Here is an 18802-nt window from a genome sequence, read left to right as displayed (position 1 = left end):
ATTTGGGAACATTCCTACCTAGTTAGACTTTGTGATCTAATTGGGTTTCTACTCAGTCCTGGCTCCCCTTCCCATTGTATTCCGTTTTAAATTTACTTCTCAAAGTGATAAGACACTTAAGTATACTCACTTGTGGGATCTAAGAAATGGCGGTTGCCTGTCGCTCTCAAAGTGAATTATAGGACCAACACCAACAATATTGATGTCTTCCATGCAAAAAGGTTGTTTTTATTAAAGCACGGGGACAGAACCAGTGAGCAGAAAGAGATGCACTGGGGTTGTGAGGAGGAGTGGCTGATTATATAATTTCAAGTTAGCAGGGGGCTAGGGATAGTTTAAGTCTCTAAGGAATTTGGAAACAAGGTTTCCAAGACCTTAAGGGGCTAGCTGTTGTTAGGAAAAGATCACTTACTAACTATCTAATAAAACCTTAGTCATGAGACCCTTCAGATACGCATCAGTGGGCCATATGCTTGGAGGATGATTGCTAGCATGTGTCTTGGGGAGATAGAAAAAAGGAAGTTTCCAAAGGGAGTTTCATATGTTAACCAAAACTTACAGGATCCTGGAGGTCTGGCTAATGACAAGCTAAGGTTGCCTTTTGCCTCTAACAAAGAATTGACAGAGGCAGCCAAGCTCCTGGAGGAAGGTCACTCTGCTTGTCTCAAGTATTTGTCAATGGGCTGTAAATTTAAGGAATTTTTCCCCCCTATATTTCTTTTACCTTCGTTCTCCACATCAAATATCATCTGGGAACTTGTCAGAAATACACGTTCTCTGGCAGCACCCTAGACCTACAGAATCTGAAATCCAGTCATGCCTCGTTACAATAAATCTTGGCGATTTTAATGTCTCCTATATTTGAGAATTTCTGCTCAGGATACCTAACCTATCCCGGCCCCGCCCCAATACACAGGGAAAGAACACTCCTTTCTTGGGAGTTAGGCAGCTAGAACCATCCTTAAGTATTGATTATTGAATTTGTAGCGTACTGCGAGTTTTCATGTAAGGTCAGTTGTTGCTTGACAAAACAGACCACATATGAGCTTCTTTTGAAAAAACACTTGGCGGCTGACCCCGCGAGAGGCACCCGCGTAGCAGCTCCCAATCAGGAACTCAAGGACAGCACTGTAGCCTGTCCAGAGTTCGCTCTGCACAACCTCTACCCCAACAAGGAAAGTGCGATAAACGGCGCTAACCCCTTCCCGTTCAGAGCTGGTGAGTAACCGACTACCCACGTTCACAGCCCAGCTTTATTAAACCCATTTGTGCCCAGAAAGCAAGGAGTGGCGGAGAAGCCCCGCCCCACCGCCGACAGCGCTCCAATCCCAACGCGCGCGTGGCGCGCAGCGCGGGGAGGGCCTTGTGTCCGGAAAAGCCCCGCCCCTCGCCCGAGCACCCGCCAATTGTAGCGCACAGTGCGGCGCGCGGAGCGAGTTCGGTGGCGCGCTGCTTTCCGGCACCTTGAGGAGACAGCGAGCCTTTGCGAAGGCTCCGCGCGGGAGGTGGCTGAGCGTCTAGAGATGCCTGGCGGCGGTACCTCGTGTACCCGGAAGGTAAGTTGTAGACTGGGAACCAGTGCCACGCCAGGCCTGTTCTCTCTGCTTTGTCTTCAGCGGTCTCCCGGTAGCCCTACAGCGCCAGTGCGTCCTACCCCCTCCAGTTCCCCATCGGCCAGGCCGGCGGGGCGCTGGGAGCGCTTGGGCTGGCCAGAGGCTATGAGGGGTGAGAGGCAGGCGCTGTGCTGGCTCGTGATCTCTGGCGACGCTGCGGCTGGTTCTGTCGGTGAGCGTGGATGGAGCCTGCCTCGCAGTGTGCCTCTCCTGAGGTCGGTCTCTCGCCCAGGTGTGCGGAAGCAGCCCCCCGCCGGCCGTCTGGCGTCTCGCCTTCCCGGTGAGATGCGGGGGCTGGGGGAACAACCGCTGGAGGTGCGGAGCGGAGAGGTCGCAGCTGGCGTGGTGACGGAAGTGAGCGACAGGAGTTGAATCTGGAACTAGCGTGTGAGCTGTATTTACCCTCGCTAGTGTTTGGCATTGTTTGTCTCTTCTTGACTGTCGTAGAACACAGGAAGACAGCGGTGGCTGTTGGAATGGATGTGCCATCCGCCCCCCACACCCCCCCCCTCCCCCCCCGTTATCTGTGTTGCCACACTTTTCCTTTCTATCCCAAACTGTTTCTGAATCTTTCTATTCCTGCGTCGGTGGGAGAGGAGTCCGAAGCCAACCGCTGCCAAACTGTGTATACCAACTTATACCACAGTATCTGGGCACGGAGTGCGTGTGTAGGAAAATTACATTAATGATATGTAAATGATTGTACTTGCATTTGTGAGTACATCTTTTCCTTCCGAAAATTGTGTTTGCCATGGCCTTTTTAAAGCTGTTTCTGGGGCGCCTCGGGGACTCAGTCCGTTAATCATCCGACTTTGCCTCAGGTCATGATCTCACGGTTCGTGGGTTCGAGCCCCGCATCCGGCTCTGTGCCGACAGCTGGGAGCCTGGATCCTGCTTCACATTCTGCGTCTCCCTCTCTGCACCTCCCCCACTTGTGTTCTGTCTCTCTCTGTCTCAAAAATAAATTGAAATATTAAAAAAAATTTTTAAAAAGCTGTTTCTAGGTTCCTTGCTTACAAACATGCTTGTCTCATCATACTAAAATTTAAAAAAGCAAACACAGGGCCTCCTTTTTTGACTTTTTCCTTTTACCAAAAACTTCTTGGCAAAAAAGAGTACACATATACTGGTTCAGCTTCCTTATCGTTGTTATGTTTCTTTGCTTCTGGAAAGCAGAGAAAGATTGTCAGTTTCAATTTTGTAACTGTGTGGAGTAAAAGAAACCTATGTCAAACATACCTATTGATTATGAGACATTCTGATTCCAGATAGAGTCAAATGTGAAAAAAAAATCAAGGAAATATATGAATTTGTTAAATCATGGTCACTCTAGCATTTGACACATTTATCACGTGCTTTTATTGATTTTTGGGGGGGGGGGGGGGGGGGGAGGAGCATCCCTGTCTGTTGCTTATCCTGATTCCCTCCCTGTCTGGCATCTGCTCGTTTACTTCTCTTTACTCTGTTCCTGCCATGTTCTAAGTTTTGACCTTGTGCTTTTTCTTACTTTACACATTTATTCTTGGCAACCTCATACTTTGACGTTAGCTGTCACAGCTATATAGCTGACTTTCAGATGTGTAAAGGACCTTTTCCTTGAGCTCCGTTTAAACTCAGTGTATCATGAAATTATCAATTTCTTACCCTTAATCCACTAAGCCCTGACAGTTTCTCCTGCAATTTGTTGGTCTCAGTCTATTGACAGTGATGCTTGACTAGGAATGCCCGAGGCACTTGCCTGGGCCCCTGGATTACTTGTACTGAGCCGTTTTCCCTGACCAGGGCCAGTGTTGTGGCTGGACCAGACCTTGTGGTTATTGTTATGATTGCAGGATGCACTTCAGCAACAAACATCAGGGACGTTTGAGGAGCAAGATTTACAACTCCCAGGTCCTGGAGGGTACATTGCACACCCACGTGCTACCCAGTGAGGTGGAGGGGGGCTGGGGGAAGAGGAGAGCAAGAAAACCTGAGGTCTGAGGGTGGGGTGTCTAGGGTTTTGGAGGTTCATTCTTTATTGGCTAATTTAAAGCCTAAGGGTGGGAATTAGAGCACCAGAAGGGAGAAGTGAAGTCACTCAGAGAGTCAGTTATGCAGGTTACCGAGGGTTTTCTGAAAGAGGGAGCTTCATGGGTAGGGGCAGCTTAATTCCTGATCTTGTTGGTTTGTGTCATATAACTGGTGCTATGTTTGTTCAAGATGGATGCCTTGGCAACCAAAAATTAATGTCAGGCATTCACAGTACATCCTTAGAAATCCTAGTGTTTGCCTTGAGACTCAGTTCTGCCCTCTGATTCTATTAGTTTTCAAGAACTTACCAGTTTTTCTTGTCAATAATTATATTAGTGATCTATTGCTGTTTAACAGATTGTCTCAAAACTGAAGCAGCTTAAAATAAGTGCTTGTTTTTTCATATAGTTTCTGAAGGTCAGAAATCTGGGAATGGCTCAACTGGCTGGGTCCAGCTTAGTGTCTTCTACAAGGTACAGTCAAATAAAGGGTCACAGAGCCTGGGGATCCACTTCCAGACTCACCCATGTGTTTGTTGGCGAGTGTCAGTTCCTTGCCACTTTCGTAGGGCAGTTCTCACAACATGGCAACTGGCTTTCCGAAGAGAAAGAGACAGGGAGGGGCTAAGCCCTGGTGTCTTTTCAACAGTCTCAAAAGTGACATCCCACCTCTTCTGTCCTGTTCTTTTTGTCACATAGATCAACCATGTACAGCGTGAGAGGGGCTACAGAGCATGCGAATGCCAAGAGGTAGGAATGATAGGAAGTGATCCTGGAGGCTAGCTCCCCCAATAGTTTTTTCCTTTTTCCTTTTCTTTTCTGTCACCCTAGGTCAGGCCCAAAGTACTTTGTGTTTGGAGTTTTTTGTGGTACCAGCCATGTGGCTTGCTTCTGTTCCATCTTCAGAGATGACTTTCCCTTAGACACCACTTTAAAATTTTTTTTTTTTTTTCAACGTTTATTTATTTTTGGGACAGAGAGAGACAGAGCATGAACGGGGGAGGGGCAGAGAGAGGGGGAGACACAGAATCGGAAACAGGCTCCAGGCCCTGAGCCATCAGCCCAGAGCCCGACGCGGGGCTCGAACTCCCGGACCGCGAGATCGTGACCTGGCTGAAGTCGGACGCTCAACCGACTGCGCCACCCAGGCGCCCCGTCCCTTAGACACCACTTTAATTAATATTGTTGTTCCTCTGCTTAAGCATTTCACTTCTTATTGTCTGCATAATCAATTATTTTGGACCTAACTTGTGCTAAAAGCCTTATAGATGTATTAATTCATTTATAGATGATTCTCTCTCTCTCTCTCTCTCTCTCTCTCTCTCTTTTTTTAAGTAGGCTCCACACCCAGCACAGAGCTTGAACTCATGATTCCGAGATCAAGACCTGAACTGAGATCAAGAGTCAGACACTTAACCAACTAAGCCATCCAGGTGCCCCTACAGATGGCTCTTTTTTTTTTTTTTAACTCCTTTAATCCAGCAATCCTATTGGGTACTATTATTATTCTCATTTTATGGACAAGAAAATTGAGGCACAGTAGAGAGGTTAACTAATTTTTCCAAAGTCACACAGCAGTTAAGTGAAGAAACCAGGATTTGCACTCATGTAGTCACTTCCAGACCTTGCTTTTTTTGTTTAGGCTCTTGTAGCCTTTTATTCACAGCTTCCATAACGTGGCCGTACCTTATTCCTTAACTTTATAACTTTGTTCATTATTTATCCTTTAGGTAAGTACATGGCTGTTTTCATTTGCCTCTTGGTATTTGCTCATGTTCTTAGTTTGGAGTAATGCCATTTCTTCCATTTTTGCTTACTGGAATCTTAATTATCTGTCAAGTACCACCTCAAATCATCTATCTATAATCATCTATTATCTCTAATCATCCCAGTTGTAAATGAACTTTCTTTTGTATTCCTGTGGAGCTTTGTATTATTCTTAATAGCTTCATGTCTTATATTATTAGGTTTACTTGTACTTATCCTTATGATGTAGACATTTTAAGATTATGTTCACCCCATGTGCCCCAGAGCACCTGCCATAATACCTTGTACATATTAGATACCTAATAAGTATCTGATGAAGGAATGAAAATGGTACTAGTTTAAAAGATTTGCAAGTATTCTAGATCTGAAGAAACATAAGGAAATACCTTATTCAGAAGACATGAGTACTAGCCTCAGCTCTGCAACTAATTTTGTAATTTTGGACAAGCCATATAGATCTTTCTGGACTCTTAAGATGAAAGCTGATATGGTCATGGACTAAAGTGGTAGAGTTGGGAATGGTATTAGGAGAGGACTGAGTTGACTAATTATAAAAAGAAGATGAGATTTATGCACCTGACATTGAAAGATGAAAAGAGGAGAATCAGTGGTGACTCAGAAATTGAACTTCTGAAAAACGGAAAAGTTGAGGGGAATTAGTTGCTTCTTACCTGATGTTAGGATATACAGATAGGTGAAAATTCATCCCAAGGGAGAGATTGGGCTGTTGGAGAGCAGGCAGTTGCTTCAAAGACTGGCACTATTTTAGTTCTTTTCTTCCTCTTGCCTTAGGCCCCTCACTTCAAGTTCTTTTTTCTTTTATCCTTTGTTTCCTTTCCTTGCTAAATAGCCACGAATGACTGGCTAATACTCCCCTTTCCTAGTTGCTTACCTTTTGAGATTTCCCGATACACCCCCTCACTCCTTTTGCCTCCCCAGACTGAATTATAGCTCTCCTCCCTGAATCATAGACCTCTTTTCCCACCGAAGGAAAAACCATGTCGGCAACATCCTAAAAAAGAGAAAAGGAAAATTACATCTTCCTGATGGCACCTTCCTTCCCTAATCCTTTGCGTTATCATCACAAAAACTTAATTTCTGGTGCTTCTTGCATAATGACGTGGGCATGATGATAGATATTAACTAAATATAATGTATATGTCAGTTTGAACTGAAGAGTACACAAGGCTCCATTTCAGGTGAAAGTGTTTCTCAAGAAAGGGAGACATTTGCTTCTTTGAAGCCAGAGGGATGGAGCCCGTGGAGAAAGTAAGAACCCTTTACTACAGAGATTGGATTCTGTTACAGAAGGTTAGTATGGAGAACAGGAACATGTTTTCTCTGAGACCGTAGGGAAGGAGAGGTCAATAGATGGGAGATTGGCTGATTTTTACAATGGCAGACTTTAACCTTGGGGAAGATATGATAGCTTGAGCTATGACAGTGACATGGAGAGGTAAAGGGAAGAGTGAGTATGGAATTCATGAATGTATGTGATTGTGTGTATGTGTGTACAGAAGAATGTGTGTGAGCAGAGGACTAGGGAATGATTAAGAGTATTTACCAGCAGTGACCAAGGACATGTAATAAGAAAATAGGAAGTTCTCATTTGTGGGTCTTTTTACGATAGCCCTGTGGATTGGTGATTGGTAAAGTGAGTTGGTGGAAGGAAAGGAATTTTAATGCTTGAAAGGCAACACTGGAGTCGTTGGGCATAGAGTGCAGACATTATGATAAAATGAATGGACTTGAGACTTAAAGTCTCAGTGAATTCCCAGATATTCAGAGTATTCCCAGATTCACAGATACTCAGTCAGAAAGGTACCTCAGGAAGGTACAAGGCCAGGGTACCTTCTTTGTGTGGAAGGTGCACATGATAGTTATTGTCAGGCACTTTTGTTAAAATAATACCATGCAGAGTTAGTGGCTAGAATATATTTCCTAGCATGAGGAAACACATGAGGAAAATCTTGACATGGTGCTCTTGACTCTCTCTCTGACTAGGGCAATATACCTAACATTTCTAAGTTGTAGTTTGTCTATAAAATGGGGATAATACCTATATCTTGCAGCATTAGCATGCAGACTAAATGATGAGAATGCATGAATGAAATGATGTACTGAACATAAAAGCACTCAATTAATGTTAGTTGTGATGAAAGCAGTTAATAATAAAACCATGATCATGAAAGGATTTTTGTATGACGGCAAATCTATTGTATGTCCTCTACTACTTTGCCTCTAGATTTCCCTGGAATTACTTTTAGCTTGCTGAAGAAGGACTGGAAAGAGGGCTTTGTTTTAAAGTTGTTCAGTCATGGTGAGAGATTCTCTCATAGTTATCTTGGTAGGAATACCTTACGGTTCCAATTTTAACCGTTGATAATCTCATCAGATGGCTTACTGGTGGCTCTACTCAGAATCAGGCTACTTAGTATTGACATCTTAGTCTGTCTACATTGTCTTGTGCTTCAAATGGAAGGGAAAGAGAGCTAACATTATCAAAGATGTTCTATATGTCAGGTACTTCACACATATACCTTATTTAAGGGAGAAGATATTCTTTCTTTTTAATCAATAATATATGCTTACAAATAAGATAAAATAGTACAAAATAGTTTCTCATGAAAACCAGCAATCACTGCCCTATTCTTTCCTGTACTTAATTCTGTACCTGAGAGGCATTTTTTTTTAAATTGAGATAACTGTAGATTTATATTAAGTTCTAAGGAATAATAGAGATATCATGTATCCTTTACCCAGTTTGCTCCAGTAGTAACATTTTGCAAAACTGTAGTACAATATCCCACCAATATTTTGACATTAATACAATCTAATTATCTTATTCAGATTTCCCTGGAGGTATGTGTATTTACGTTGGTACATTTTTACACATGTATAGATTTATGTGCCACCACCACTAGAGATACTGAACGTTCTGTTAGCTCAAGGATCCCTTTGATAATCCATCATACCTACTCGCTTCCCACTGCTAACCCCTGGCAGTTGCTAATCTGTTCACCATTTTAAACATTGCATCATTTCAAAAGTGTTACAGAGATGAAACCATGCAGTTTATAATATTTTGGGATCATTTTCTTTTTCTTTTTTTCTTTTTACTCAGCATAATACTCTGGAGACTAATACTAGTTGTTTTGTGTATTAGTAGTGTTCATTTTTATTGCTGAGTAGTATTCCATGGAATGCACGTACTACAGTTTGGCTCAACATTTTACTTGTTGAAGGACATCTGGGCTATTTCCAGTTTTGGTTATTATGAATAAAGCTGCTGTGCACACTTATGTGCAGATTTTTGTTTGAACATAGCTTTTCTTTTTCTAAGATAAATACCTAAGAATGTAACTGCTGGGTCATATGGTAATTGGATGTTTAGTTTTCTTTTTTTCTTTTTTTAAGATTTTATTCTTAAGTAATCTCCACACCCAACGTGGGGCCCATACTTGCAACCCAGAGATCAAGAGTCACATGCCCTGTCAACTGAGCCAGCCAGGCTCCCCTGGATGTTTAGTTTTATAGTAAACTAACTGTTTCTCATAGTGACTGTACAGTATTACAGTCACACTGGCAATGTATGAATGATTCAGTTTCATAGATAATAAATTTATCCTTTTAAGGTATAAGGTTCACTGATTTTTAGTGTATTCACAGAGTTGGGCATATATTTCTAATTATAGAACATTTTCATCACCCTGAAAAGAAACCCCATGGCAACCAAAAGCTATTTTCTGTCTTCATGGATTTGCCTACTGTATATATTTCATATAAATGGAATAATATGTGGTCTTTATGACTGGCTTCTTTCACTTAGCGTAACATTTTCAAGGTTCACCCATTGTTATTGCATGTATCAATACTTTATTTTTCTTTGAAGGTAAAATAATTTTCTATTGTATGGATATATCACCTTAAAAAAATCCATTAGTAGATGGAAATTTGGGTTATTTCCACTATTTGGCTATTAAGAATACTGCTATGATCCTTTGCATACCAATTTTTGGATAGACATAAGTTTTCATTTCTCTTAGATATAAACCTACTATTATAACTGCTGGGTCATATGGTAATTCTATGATTAAATTTTAGGGAACTGCTAAGCTTTGTTGCAAAGAGGTTGCATCATTTTATAGTCTCACCAGCAAGGAATGAACATCCTAATTTCTCCATATCCTTGTTAACACTTGTCATTGCCTATCTCTTGATTTTAGCCATCTTAATGGATAAAATTGTTTTGGTTTTGGTTTACATTTCCATAATGACTAATGATTTTGAATGTCTTTTCAAGTGCTTCTTGGCCATTTTTATGTCTTCTTTGAAGAAATATCTATTCAAGCTATTCGCCCATGTTTTAGTTGGATTATTTATCTTTTTACTGTTGTTAGTGTTCTTTATAAGTTCTTATACCACTCCTATATGAGATATATGATTTGCAAATATTTTCTCCCATTCTGTGCACTTTCTGTTTTCTTGATGGTATCATTTGAAGCACAAGTGTTTAAAAATTTTGAAGTCCACAATCTACTTTTGTCGCTTATGCTTTTGGTGTCATATCTTGGAAATCATTACCTAACCCAAGATCGTGAAGATTTATTTCAGAGAGTTTTTTCCTAAGAGTTTTATTATTTAGCTTTTACATTTAAACCTGTGGTTCATTTTGAGTTAATTTTTGTGTGTGGTGTAAGGTGTCTAGCTTCATTCTTTTGCATGTGGATATCCAGTTGTCCCAGCACCATTTGTTGAAAAGATTATTCTTCCCCCACTAAATTGTATTGGTTTGTTTGTTTGTTTTTTTGAAATTCAATTGACCATAAATGTAAGAGTTTCTTTCTATCTTTTTAAAAAAAAAATTTAATGTTTATTTATTTTTGAGAGAGAGACAGAGCGTGAGCAGAGGAGGGGCAGAGAGAGGGAGACACAATCCGAAGCAGGCTTCAGGCTTCGAGCTATCAGCATAGAGCCCAATGCAGGGCTCATGACCTGAACTGAAGTCGGACACTTAACTGACTGAGCCACCCAGGCACCCCTAAGAGTTTATTTCTTAACTATAAATTCTCTTCCATTAATCTATGTGTTATCCTTTTGCCATTACCATAGTTTCCTAATTATGGTAGCTTGTGAAGTCTCTTTTTTTTTTTTTTTTTTTTTTTTTATTTATTTCAAGATTGTTTAAATTGTTCTGGGTTCCTTGAATTTCCATGTGAATAATAGCATCAGCTTGTCAGATTCTATAACCAGCCACCTGGGATATTTATTGGATTAAGTCTGTAAATAAATTGTAGAGTATTGCCATCTTAATATTAAGTTTTCCAATTAATGAATGTGGGATGTCTTTCCATTTTATTTAGATCTTTAATTTCTTTCAACTGTATTTTATAGTTTTCACCGTGAAAATCTTGTACTTCTTTAGTTACATTTATTCCTTAAGTATTTTATTCTTTTTCATACTGTTAATGCAGTTTTTAAAAAAATTCATTTTTGTATTGTTCATTGTTAGTATATATAAATACAATTGATTTTTTATATTGAGATTGCATTTTGCAGCTTTGCTGAACTCAATTATTTTATTTTTGAGATTTATACTTATTCATTAAGCTAATATTTAGTAAGCAAATTCATTTGTATCAAACACAAACAAAAAAAACCCATACAATAACATGAGACAGTTTTAATATACATGGGGAATATAGCATTTGAAATAAAGTCTCCTTTTCAAAGATCAGTGCATCTAGATTGGTTAGCCTACAAAATTATAATCTTTGATTATCAAAACAAAACTAAACAAAAAATGACATTTTAAAAAGAAAGGAAAATAGTAGTTTCAAAAGCATAGATTTTTTTTCAAAAATGTCAAGTAGAAAAGTTAAATATTGCATACCCTAACTGAACAAACGTGAAGAAAATCTTTACCTATAGACCTAAAATGAATCCATGCAGATTTTAGAAACTTATTCTACCTTGTCTTTATTATTTTATATATTTCCTAATATATATTTAACAAAAATGATAATGCTTTCAAGATACAGAATATGTAAAACAAGATCATTTTTATCAGTAATTTAAAGGAGAAAAACCCCTAAAGTATAACTCTATAGAGACGCAAAGCAATCTCTGAAGCAAAGAGTGACCATGATGGTCTCAAAGTAGAAATGTGTGACTTTTATTTAAACTTTAAAATGGCAGGCTGCTGGGCTGCCTGACCTGCTCAGTTGGAAGAGCTTGTGACTCTGCATCTCAAGGTCATGAGTTCAAACCCCACATTGGGTGTAGAGATTACTAAAAAAAAAAAAAAAAAAAATTAAAACTTAAAAAAAAAAAAAAATAGGCCACCTAATTAATGTAGACCCTAGGGAAAGCAGGATGGGACAGGAAGTAAGATCTGGGACAAAAGAGACTAAACTGCTAAGAAAATAATCTTCTTTGTCTTTAGTATCTCTTTTGACTTCTCACCAAGTACAAAGATAAACTACTCATTCCTAGCACAGGGTCAATAAAAAGTAAAATGGAAAAACTTATCTTTTGCTATGTTCCACTAATGTTTTACCTATAAAAATGGGAAGCAATTTAAGGGAATCTATACTTTCACCTTAAGTGAATTAAAGACAATTAAATTTTAAGCCAATCCTTTAACTATAGCAGTAATATTCTATTCTAAAAGAATTGTCTGAGAAGGGAGAAAGTAGGCAGCTATAGTAAGCTCCATGTGCATTGAATCTTTATACTCATTTGTCTTTTAAGGACAAAAACATTTTAAGTTATCATTTCCTCTTTAATCCTCTAAAATCCAATGCAAAAGAAGATGAATCTAGTCTCACCCATGCCACAGATGTAGAAACAAAAGCAGAAAGAGATTAAATAACTCATAAGCTAGGTTATGCCATTACAAAATGGGAACAAAGTCTGACCTGCTCCTTTACTTATTAATGTGTTATAGACACATTAGTAAATATCAATGAAGTGATTAAATACTAAACTGGTCTTATCTTCCATATAACTTAAGATGGAAGGGGAAGCACTTAATGAAAAATATTTAAAATAAAACTTTATAACTCTTTTGTAGGGATTCCTTAAATTCCACTTTTCAACTTTTAATAGGTGTGCTAATTTACACAGGACACATTACCATTTACTATGTAACATTAAAGTTCCCAGTGAAGAAACTGGTCACTAGTGCAATAAGAAGCACCAGGAAAAAAACAAATAAACAAATAAATAAAGGCCAGCCTGTTGAGAATAATGGAGGGGAGAGACAGGAGGAGACTGGGTCCTTTATGACAGAATTTAGCCTCTACTTACTTGGAACCATCTTCCTCCAGACTGTCTGTTGTGAAAGATAATTAAATGTCTTTATTTTTTTAAGCAAAAAAGAAAAGAAACTGCTCATAAACTCTTATGTAGAATTCATCAAAAAAAATTTTTTTTTCTTGGAACAAAAATGGTAGAAATCCTGGGTTTTCTAGAGACTTGAATGAATATGAAGCTATGAAGGATACACCAAGCTGAAGTACCTGGAATCATTTGGTTGCCTGTAGTCTTCAGCAAGATCACAAAGTACTCAAAGATTCTTTGGCCTTTTCAACCATATTTGCCTTGAAAGTCTTCGTTAATATCCAGTGTTAAGATAGGGATTTCTTGTAGAAAATCAAAGTTGATTTTCAGTGTTCTATGCAGGACTCAGCTTTCATGCTTATAGTGAAGCTTCTGTATATATTCAAGAATGCCTTGGTCTTCATTTCTTTCCCATATTCTATTCAAGCATTTCTCTGCAGTGGCTCAGAGATAACTGATTCCATCCAGTTCAGAGCTTTGGCCAAACTTTAGATTCATCCAGTTATGCCAGTCTTGATAAATTGCCTACTCTGTTTCATTCGTGTAGTCATACTGATACAAACTAGATGCAAAACTATGCCTATACCTATATAGAGGTTGTTCAAAAATTGATACAGGCTTTTCTGCATCTTTGAGCTTGCTATTGAGACAAGCAAGCTAGGCTCATATTCGACTGAGGCAGGCATATGATTGGAAGGTAAATGACTGTCATTCAGGTTTCTCATATATCATCTGAAGAACATTCCCACCACTTTTTTAAAATGTTAGTTCCTCAAAGTCGTCTTGAGTACTTTGAGCATTGCACCATCTGGCAGCAGGTTCAGGAACCACTTCCCAATCTTTGCAGACCTGTTTAAGAATATTCACAAATGTCTTCCCTGAAGCAATGTTCCTTTCGATGACAGTTTTCTTGGTGCAGGTCCCCTCAGAGCTGGTCATGGGAGATGGGCGTCTCGTCTTGGATGGGGTGGCCATTCTGGTCTTGTGGTAGCCTGAGCACATTGGGCAGGGAGGGGTGGGAAGTGGCCATAGATGTATGTACTGGGGCTCACGCCACCAAAGAACATGATTTGGCATGCAGGCTGAGCTCCCGCCTGCAGCAGCTGAACTCATTTATTTTAATAGTTGTGTGTGTGTATTCCTTAGAATTTTCTACATATAAGATCATGTCATCTCTGAATAGAGATAATTTTACATTTTCCTTTCCAATCTGCATGTCTTTTATTTTTTCTTGCCTAATTTCATTGGCTAGAACCTTTAGTACAATATTAAATGTAAGTGGTAAGAGCTGACATACTTTTCTTGATCCTTAGGAAGAAAACTTTCAGTGTTTCACTATTATGTATGATGGTAGGTGAGTTTTTTGCAGATATTCTTTATCAGATTGAAGAAGTATTCTGTTGCTAGTATGTTGAGAATTATTATCATGGAAGGCTGTTGACTTTTGTTAGTTATTTTTTTACAATTTAATTAGATAATCCTATTTTCCCCTTAATATAGTTTATTACATTGACTTTTGGATGTTACATAAATCTTGCATTCCTAGGGGAAAAACCCTAATGATTATGGTGTATAACCCGTAGTTTATGTTGCTAGATTCATTTTGCTAGTATTTTGTTGAGGATTTTTTTAAATCTATATTTGTAAGAGGTACTGGTCTATAGTTTTCTTATGATGTCTTTGATTTTGTTATGAGGGCATTGGATTTCATAGTATGAATTAGATATTCCCTCTTCTATTTTTTGGAAGGATTTGTGAAAGATTGGTATTAATGCTTCTTAAAATGTTTGGTATAAATAACCAGTGTAGCCATTGGAGCCTTGGATTTTCATTGTGGTAAATTTTTAAATTATGAATTCAAGCTATTATACTTATTCATACATGAGTATTTTTATTTCTACTTGAGTCTGTTTTGCTAGTTTGTGTTGTTCATTTTATTTCAGTTATCTAGTTTGTTGGCATGCAGTTGTTCTTATAGTGTCCCTTGTAATCCTTTCTGTAACTTTGATAGGACTCCTCTCTATTTTTCGTTCTTGATTTTTGCAATTTGAATTTTTTCTCTTTTTTTCTTGGTTAGTCTACCTAAAGATTTGTCAACGTTGTTGATCTTTTCAAGGAACCAACTCTGGATTTTGTTTATTTTGTTTTAATTCTGTTTTACCTATTTCTGCATAATTGTTCTCATTTCCTTCCTTCTGCTTGCTTTGGATTTAGCTTGCTCTCTTCAAATTTTCCAAGATGAAAGATTTATTAAATTGAGATCTTTCTTTTAAAAAAAATAGGCATCTACAACTATAGATTTCACTGTATGTAACTACAGCTTTCTTTGCCATGAGTTTTTTTTGTTTTTTTTTAATGTTTATTTTTGAGAGAGAGAGTGAGCGAGCAGGGGAGGGGCAGAGAGAAAGGGAGACAGGAGACAGAGAATCCCAAGCAGGCCCCACACTGTCAGCGCAGAGCCTGATGCTGGCTCGAACTCACGAACCACTAGTTGATGACCTGAGCCAAAATCAAGAGTCAATCATTTAACTGACTGAGCCACCCAGGTGCCCCTCCATGAGTTTTAAAAAAAATTTTTTTTTTTCAACGTTTATTTATTTTTTATGGGACAGAGAGAGACAGAGCATGAACGGGGGAGGGGCAGAGAGAGAGGGAGACACAGAATCGGAAACAGGCTCCAGGCTCCGAGCCATCAGCCCAGAGCCTGACGCGGGCTCAAACTCACGGACCGCGAGATCGTGACCTGGCTGAAGTCGGACGCTCAACCGACTGCGCCACCCAGGCGCCCCAATGAGTTTTTTAAAGTAACTTGTTGAATTTACTTATGTGTTCTAAACATGTTCCCATTACATGTTGTGTATTTTAATACATTGCCTATTAATAACTAGGTTCTGTAATTTGTGATTTGAAATTTACTTTTTTTTTAATTTTATTTTTAATTTTTAAAAATTTACATCCAAGTTGGTAAGCATATAGTGCAACAATGATTTCAGGAGTAGATTCCTTAATGCCTCTTACCCATTTAGCCCATCCCCCCTCCCATAGCCCCTCCAGTAACCCTCAGTTTGTTCTCCATATTTATGAGTCTCTTCTGTTTTGTCCCCCTCCCTGTTTTTATAATATTTTTGTCTCCCTTCTCTTATGTTCATCTGTTTTGTCTCTTAAAGTCCTCATATGAATGAAGTCATATGAGTTTTGTCTTTCTCTGACTAATTTCACTTAGCATAATACCCTCCAGTTCCATCTACGTAGTTGCAAATGGCAAGATTTCATTCTTTTTGATTGCCAAGTAATACTCCATTGTGTGTATGTGTGTGTGTGTATATATAAGTGGTGAGATATATATATATCACATTCTTTATCCATTCATCCATCAATGGACATTTGGGCTCTTTCCATATTTTGGCTATTGTTGATAGTGCTGCTCTAAACATGGGGTGCATGTGTTCCTTCGAAACAGCACACCTGTATCACGTGGATAAATGCCTAGTAGTGCAATTGCTGGGTCGTAGGGTAGTTCTGTTTTCAGTTTTTTGAGCAACCTCCATACTGTTTTCCAGAGTGGCTGCACCAGCTTGCATTCCCACCAGCAATGCAAAAGAGATCCTCTTTCTCCTCATCCTCACCAACATCTGTTGTTGCCTGAGTTGTTAGGTCATAAAAGGAAAGTATATAGCAATCCAGACCTTTTTAAAGAAGGAAGAAAGATCTCAGATACACAACCTAACCTTACGCCTTAAGGAGCTGGAAAAAGAACGGCAAATAAAACCCCAAATCAGCAGAAGACAGGAAATAATAAAGATTAGAGCAGAAATTAATGCTATCGAAACCAAAAAAACCCAGAACAGATCAATGAAACCAGAAGCTGGTTCTTGGAAAGAATTAACAAAATTGATAAATCACTAGCCAGTTTGATTAAAAAGAGAAAAGAAAGGACCCAAATAAATAAAATCAAGAATGAAAGAGGAGAGATCACAACCAACACAGCAGAAATAAAAGCAATAATAAGAGAATATTATGAGCAATTGTATGCCAATAAAATGGGTAATCTGGAAGAAATGGACAAATTCCTAGAAACATATACACTACCAAAACTGAAACGGGAAGAAATAGAAAATTTGAACAGACCCATAACCAGTAAGGAAATGGAATTAGTAATCAAAAATCTGCCAAAAAGCAAGAGTCCAGGGCCAGATGGCTTTCCAGGGGAATTCTACCAAACATTTAAGGAAGAGTTAACACCTATTCTCTTGAAGCTGTTCCAAAAAATAGATATGGAAGGAAAACTTCCAAACTCTTTCTATGAAGCCAGCATTACCTTGATTCCAAAACCAGAGACCCCAGTAAAAAGGACTATAGACCAATTTCTCTGATTAACAAGGATGCAAAAATACTCAACAAGATATTAGCCAACCAGCTCCAACAATATATTAAAACAATTATTCACCACGACCAAGTGGGATTTATACCTGGGATGCAGGGCTGGTTCAATATCCACAAAACAACGTGATTCATCACATCAATAAAAGGAAGGATAAGAACCATATGATCCTCTCAATAGATGCAGAGAAAGAATTTACTCTTTTTTTTTTTAAGACACATTTATTCAGCGTCATGATCAGACTATGATTAATATTTAACAATCAACAGCATGGGTGCAAAAAAAAAAAAAAAAATCTACATTAAAACCCTTTGTTGGAATGCTTTAAACTTTCCAGAGAACAGAAACTAAAATAACCTGTTATACAATTAATCATAAATACAGTCCTCAGATTTTTTGTCAATGTACATTGTCTAAAACGTGTCTTCTTTGTAGCAGCTAGACCTTGCCATCACTGTGCTTGGCTGAGTTCACAAATCTGTTGTAACCTGTAGCTTCCCTGTCACTTCTCTGGCTCTCCTCTCCTGCTAAGCCTTGTTTCCTGGCAGTAAACATAGTAAAACCTTCTGCCACTGCCATAGTTATTGCTGCTGCTGGAACCACCATGGTCACCTTGGTTTTGTGGTTTGGCAAAGTATTGGCCTCCACCACCACAGGGGCCAGAGCTTCTGTCTCCAAAATTTCCTCCTTTCATGGGTCCAAAATTTGAAGACTGATTGTTGTAATTTCCAAAATCATTATAGCTTCCACCATCTTCATAGTTACTTCCATCATTACCAAATCCATTATAGCCATCCCCATTTCCACCACCCTGTTGACTGCCACCAAAGCCACCTCACCCTCTGAAGTTTCCTCCACAACCAAAGTTGTCATTCCCACCAGAACCACCTCCATGACCACCACCAAAGTTTTCAGAACCACTTTGACCTCCTTGGTTGGATGAAGCACTAGCCATCTTTTGCTTAAATAGAGCTCTCCCTACTTCACAGTTGTGGCCATTCACAGTATGGTATTTCTGAATGACAGTCTTGTCTACAGAGTCATGATCATCAAACGTTACAAAAGCAAAGGCTCTCTTTTTGTCACTGCCTTGATCAGTCATGATTTTAATCACGTCAGTTTTCCCATACTGTTCGAAATAATCTCTTAGATGATGTTTTTTAGTGTCTAATGCCACTGACAAAAATCTTTTTCACTGTTAAGTGGGCACCAGGTCTTGAGAATCTTCTCTTGAGACAGCCCTCTTTGGTTCTACAACTTTTGTGTGGCCTTGCATTCATGGCTGCATCCACCTTTTCCACAGTGGCAAACGTGACAGACCCAAAGCCTCTGGAGCGCTTGGTATTTGTATCTGCCATTACCACACAGTCCATAAGTGTTCCCCATTGCTCAAAATGGGGACTCTCATCGGTGGTTTGAAAGCTCAGACCTCCTATGAAAAGCTTCCGCAGCTGTTCAGGCTCTTTGGGAGATTCTGACTTAGATATGACAGCAGTGGGAGGGGAGACTTTAACGATGCTTACTTGGCGTTGTCTACGGGCAGAAAAAGGTGAAATTTACTTCTTTATAGTTTACAGGAATTTTATTTTCTTGTGCCTATTTATTATTTTTTATTTCTTATTTTAGAGAGCGAGTGTATGCTAGCAGGGGAGAGGGGCAGCTCCTGACACGGGGCTGGATCCCATGAC

The 18802-nt window shown here is 39.1% G+C and overlaps 1 protein-coding gene and 2 pseudogenes across 1 annotated transcript in view; 1 reads left to right on the top strand and 2 right to left on the bottom strand.

Moving 5' to 3' along the window:
• Positions 1-1397: 1397 nt before the first annotated feature.
• The window catches only part of SPIDR (scaffold protein involved in DNA repair), a 490431-nt gene continuing 473026 nt past the window's right edge, over positions 1398-18802 (top strand). Inside the window, exon 1 of the mRNA XM_045455385.1 lies at positions 1398-1556. Coding sequence (XP_045311341.1) covers positions 1524-1556 — 33 coding nt within the window. The 5' untranslated portion in view covers positions 1398-1523. The remainder of the gene's footprint in view (positions 1557-18802) is intronic.
• Positions 12949-13715, bottom strand: LOC123586322 (annotated as a pseudogene).
• Positions 17263-18755, bottom strand: LOC123586320 (annotated as a pseudogene).

This window comes from Leopardus geoffroyi, chromosome C3 (assembly GCF_018350155.1).
Source record: "Leopardus geoffroyi isolate Oge1 chromosome C3, O.geoffroyi_Oge1_pat1.0, whole genome shotgun sequence".
Taxonomy (NCBI): domain Eukaryota; kingdom Metazoa; phylum Chordata; class Mammalia; order Carnivora; family Felidae; genus Leopardus; species Leopardus geoffroyi.
Note: the sequence above shows the minus strand (reverse complement) of the source record. Positions and strands in the feature narration are given on the sequence as shown.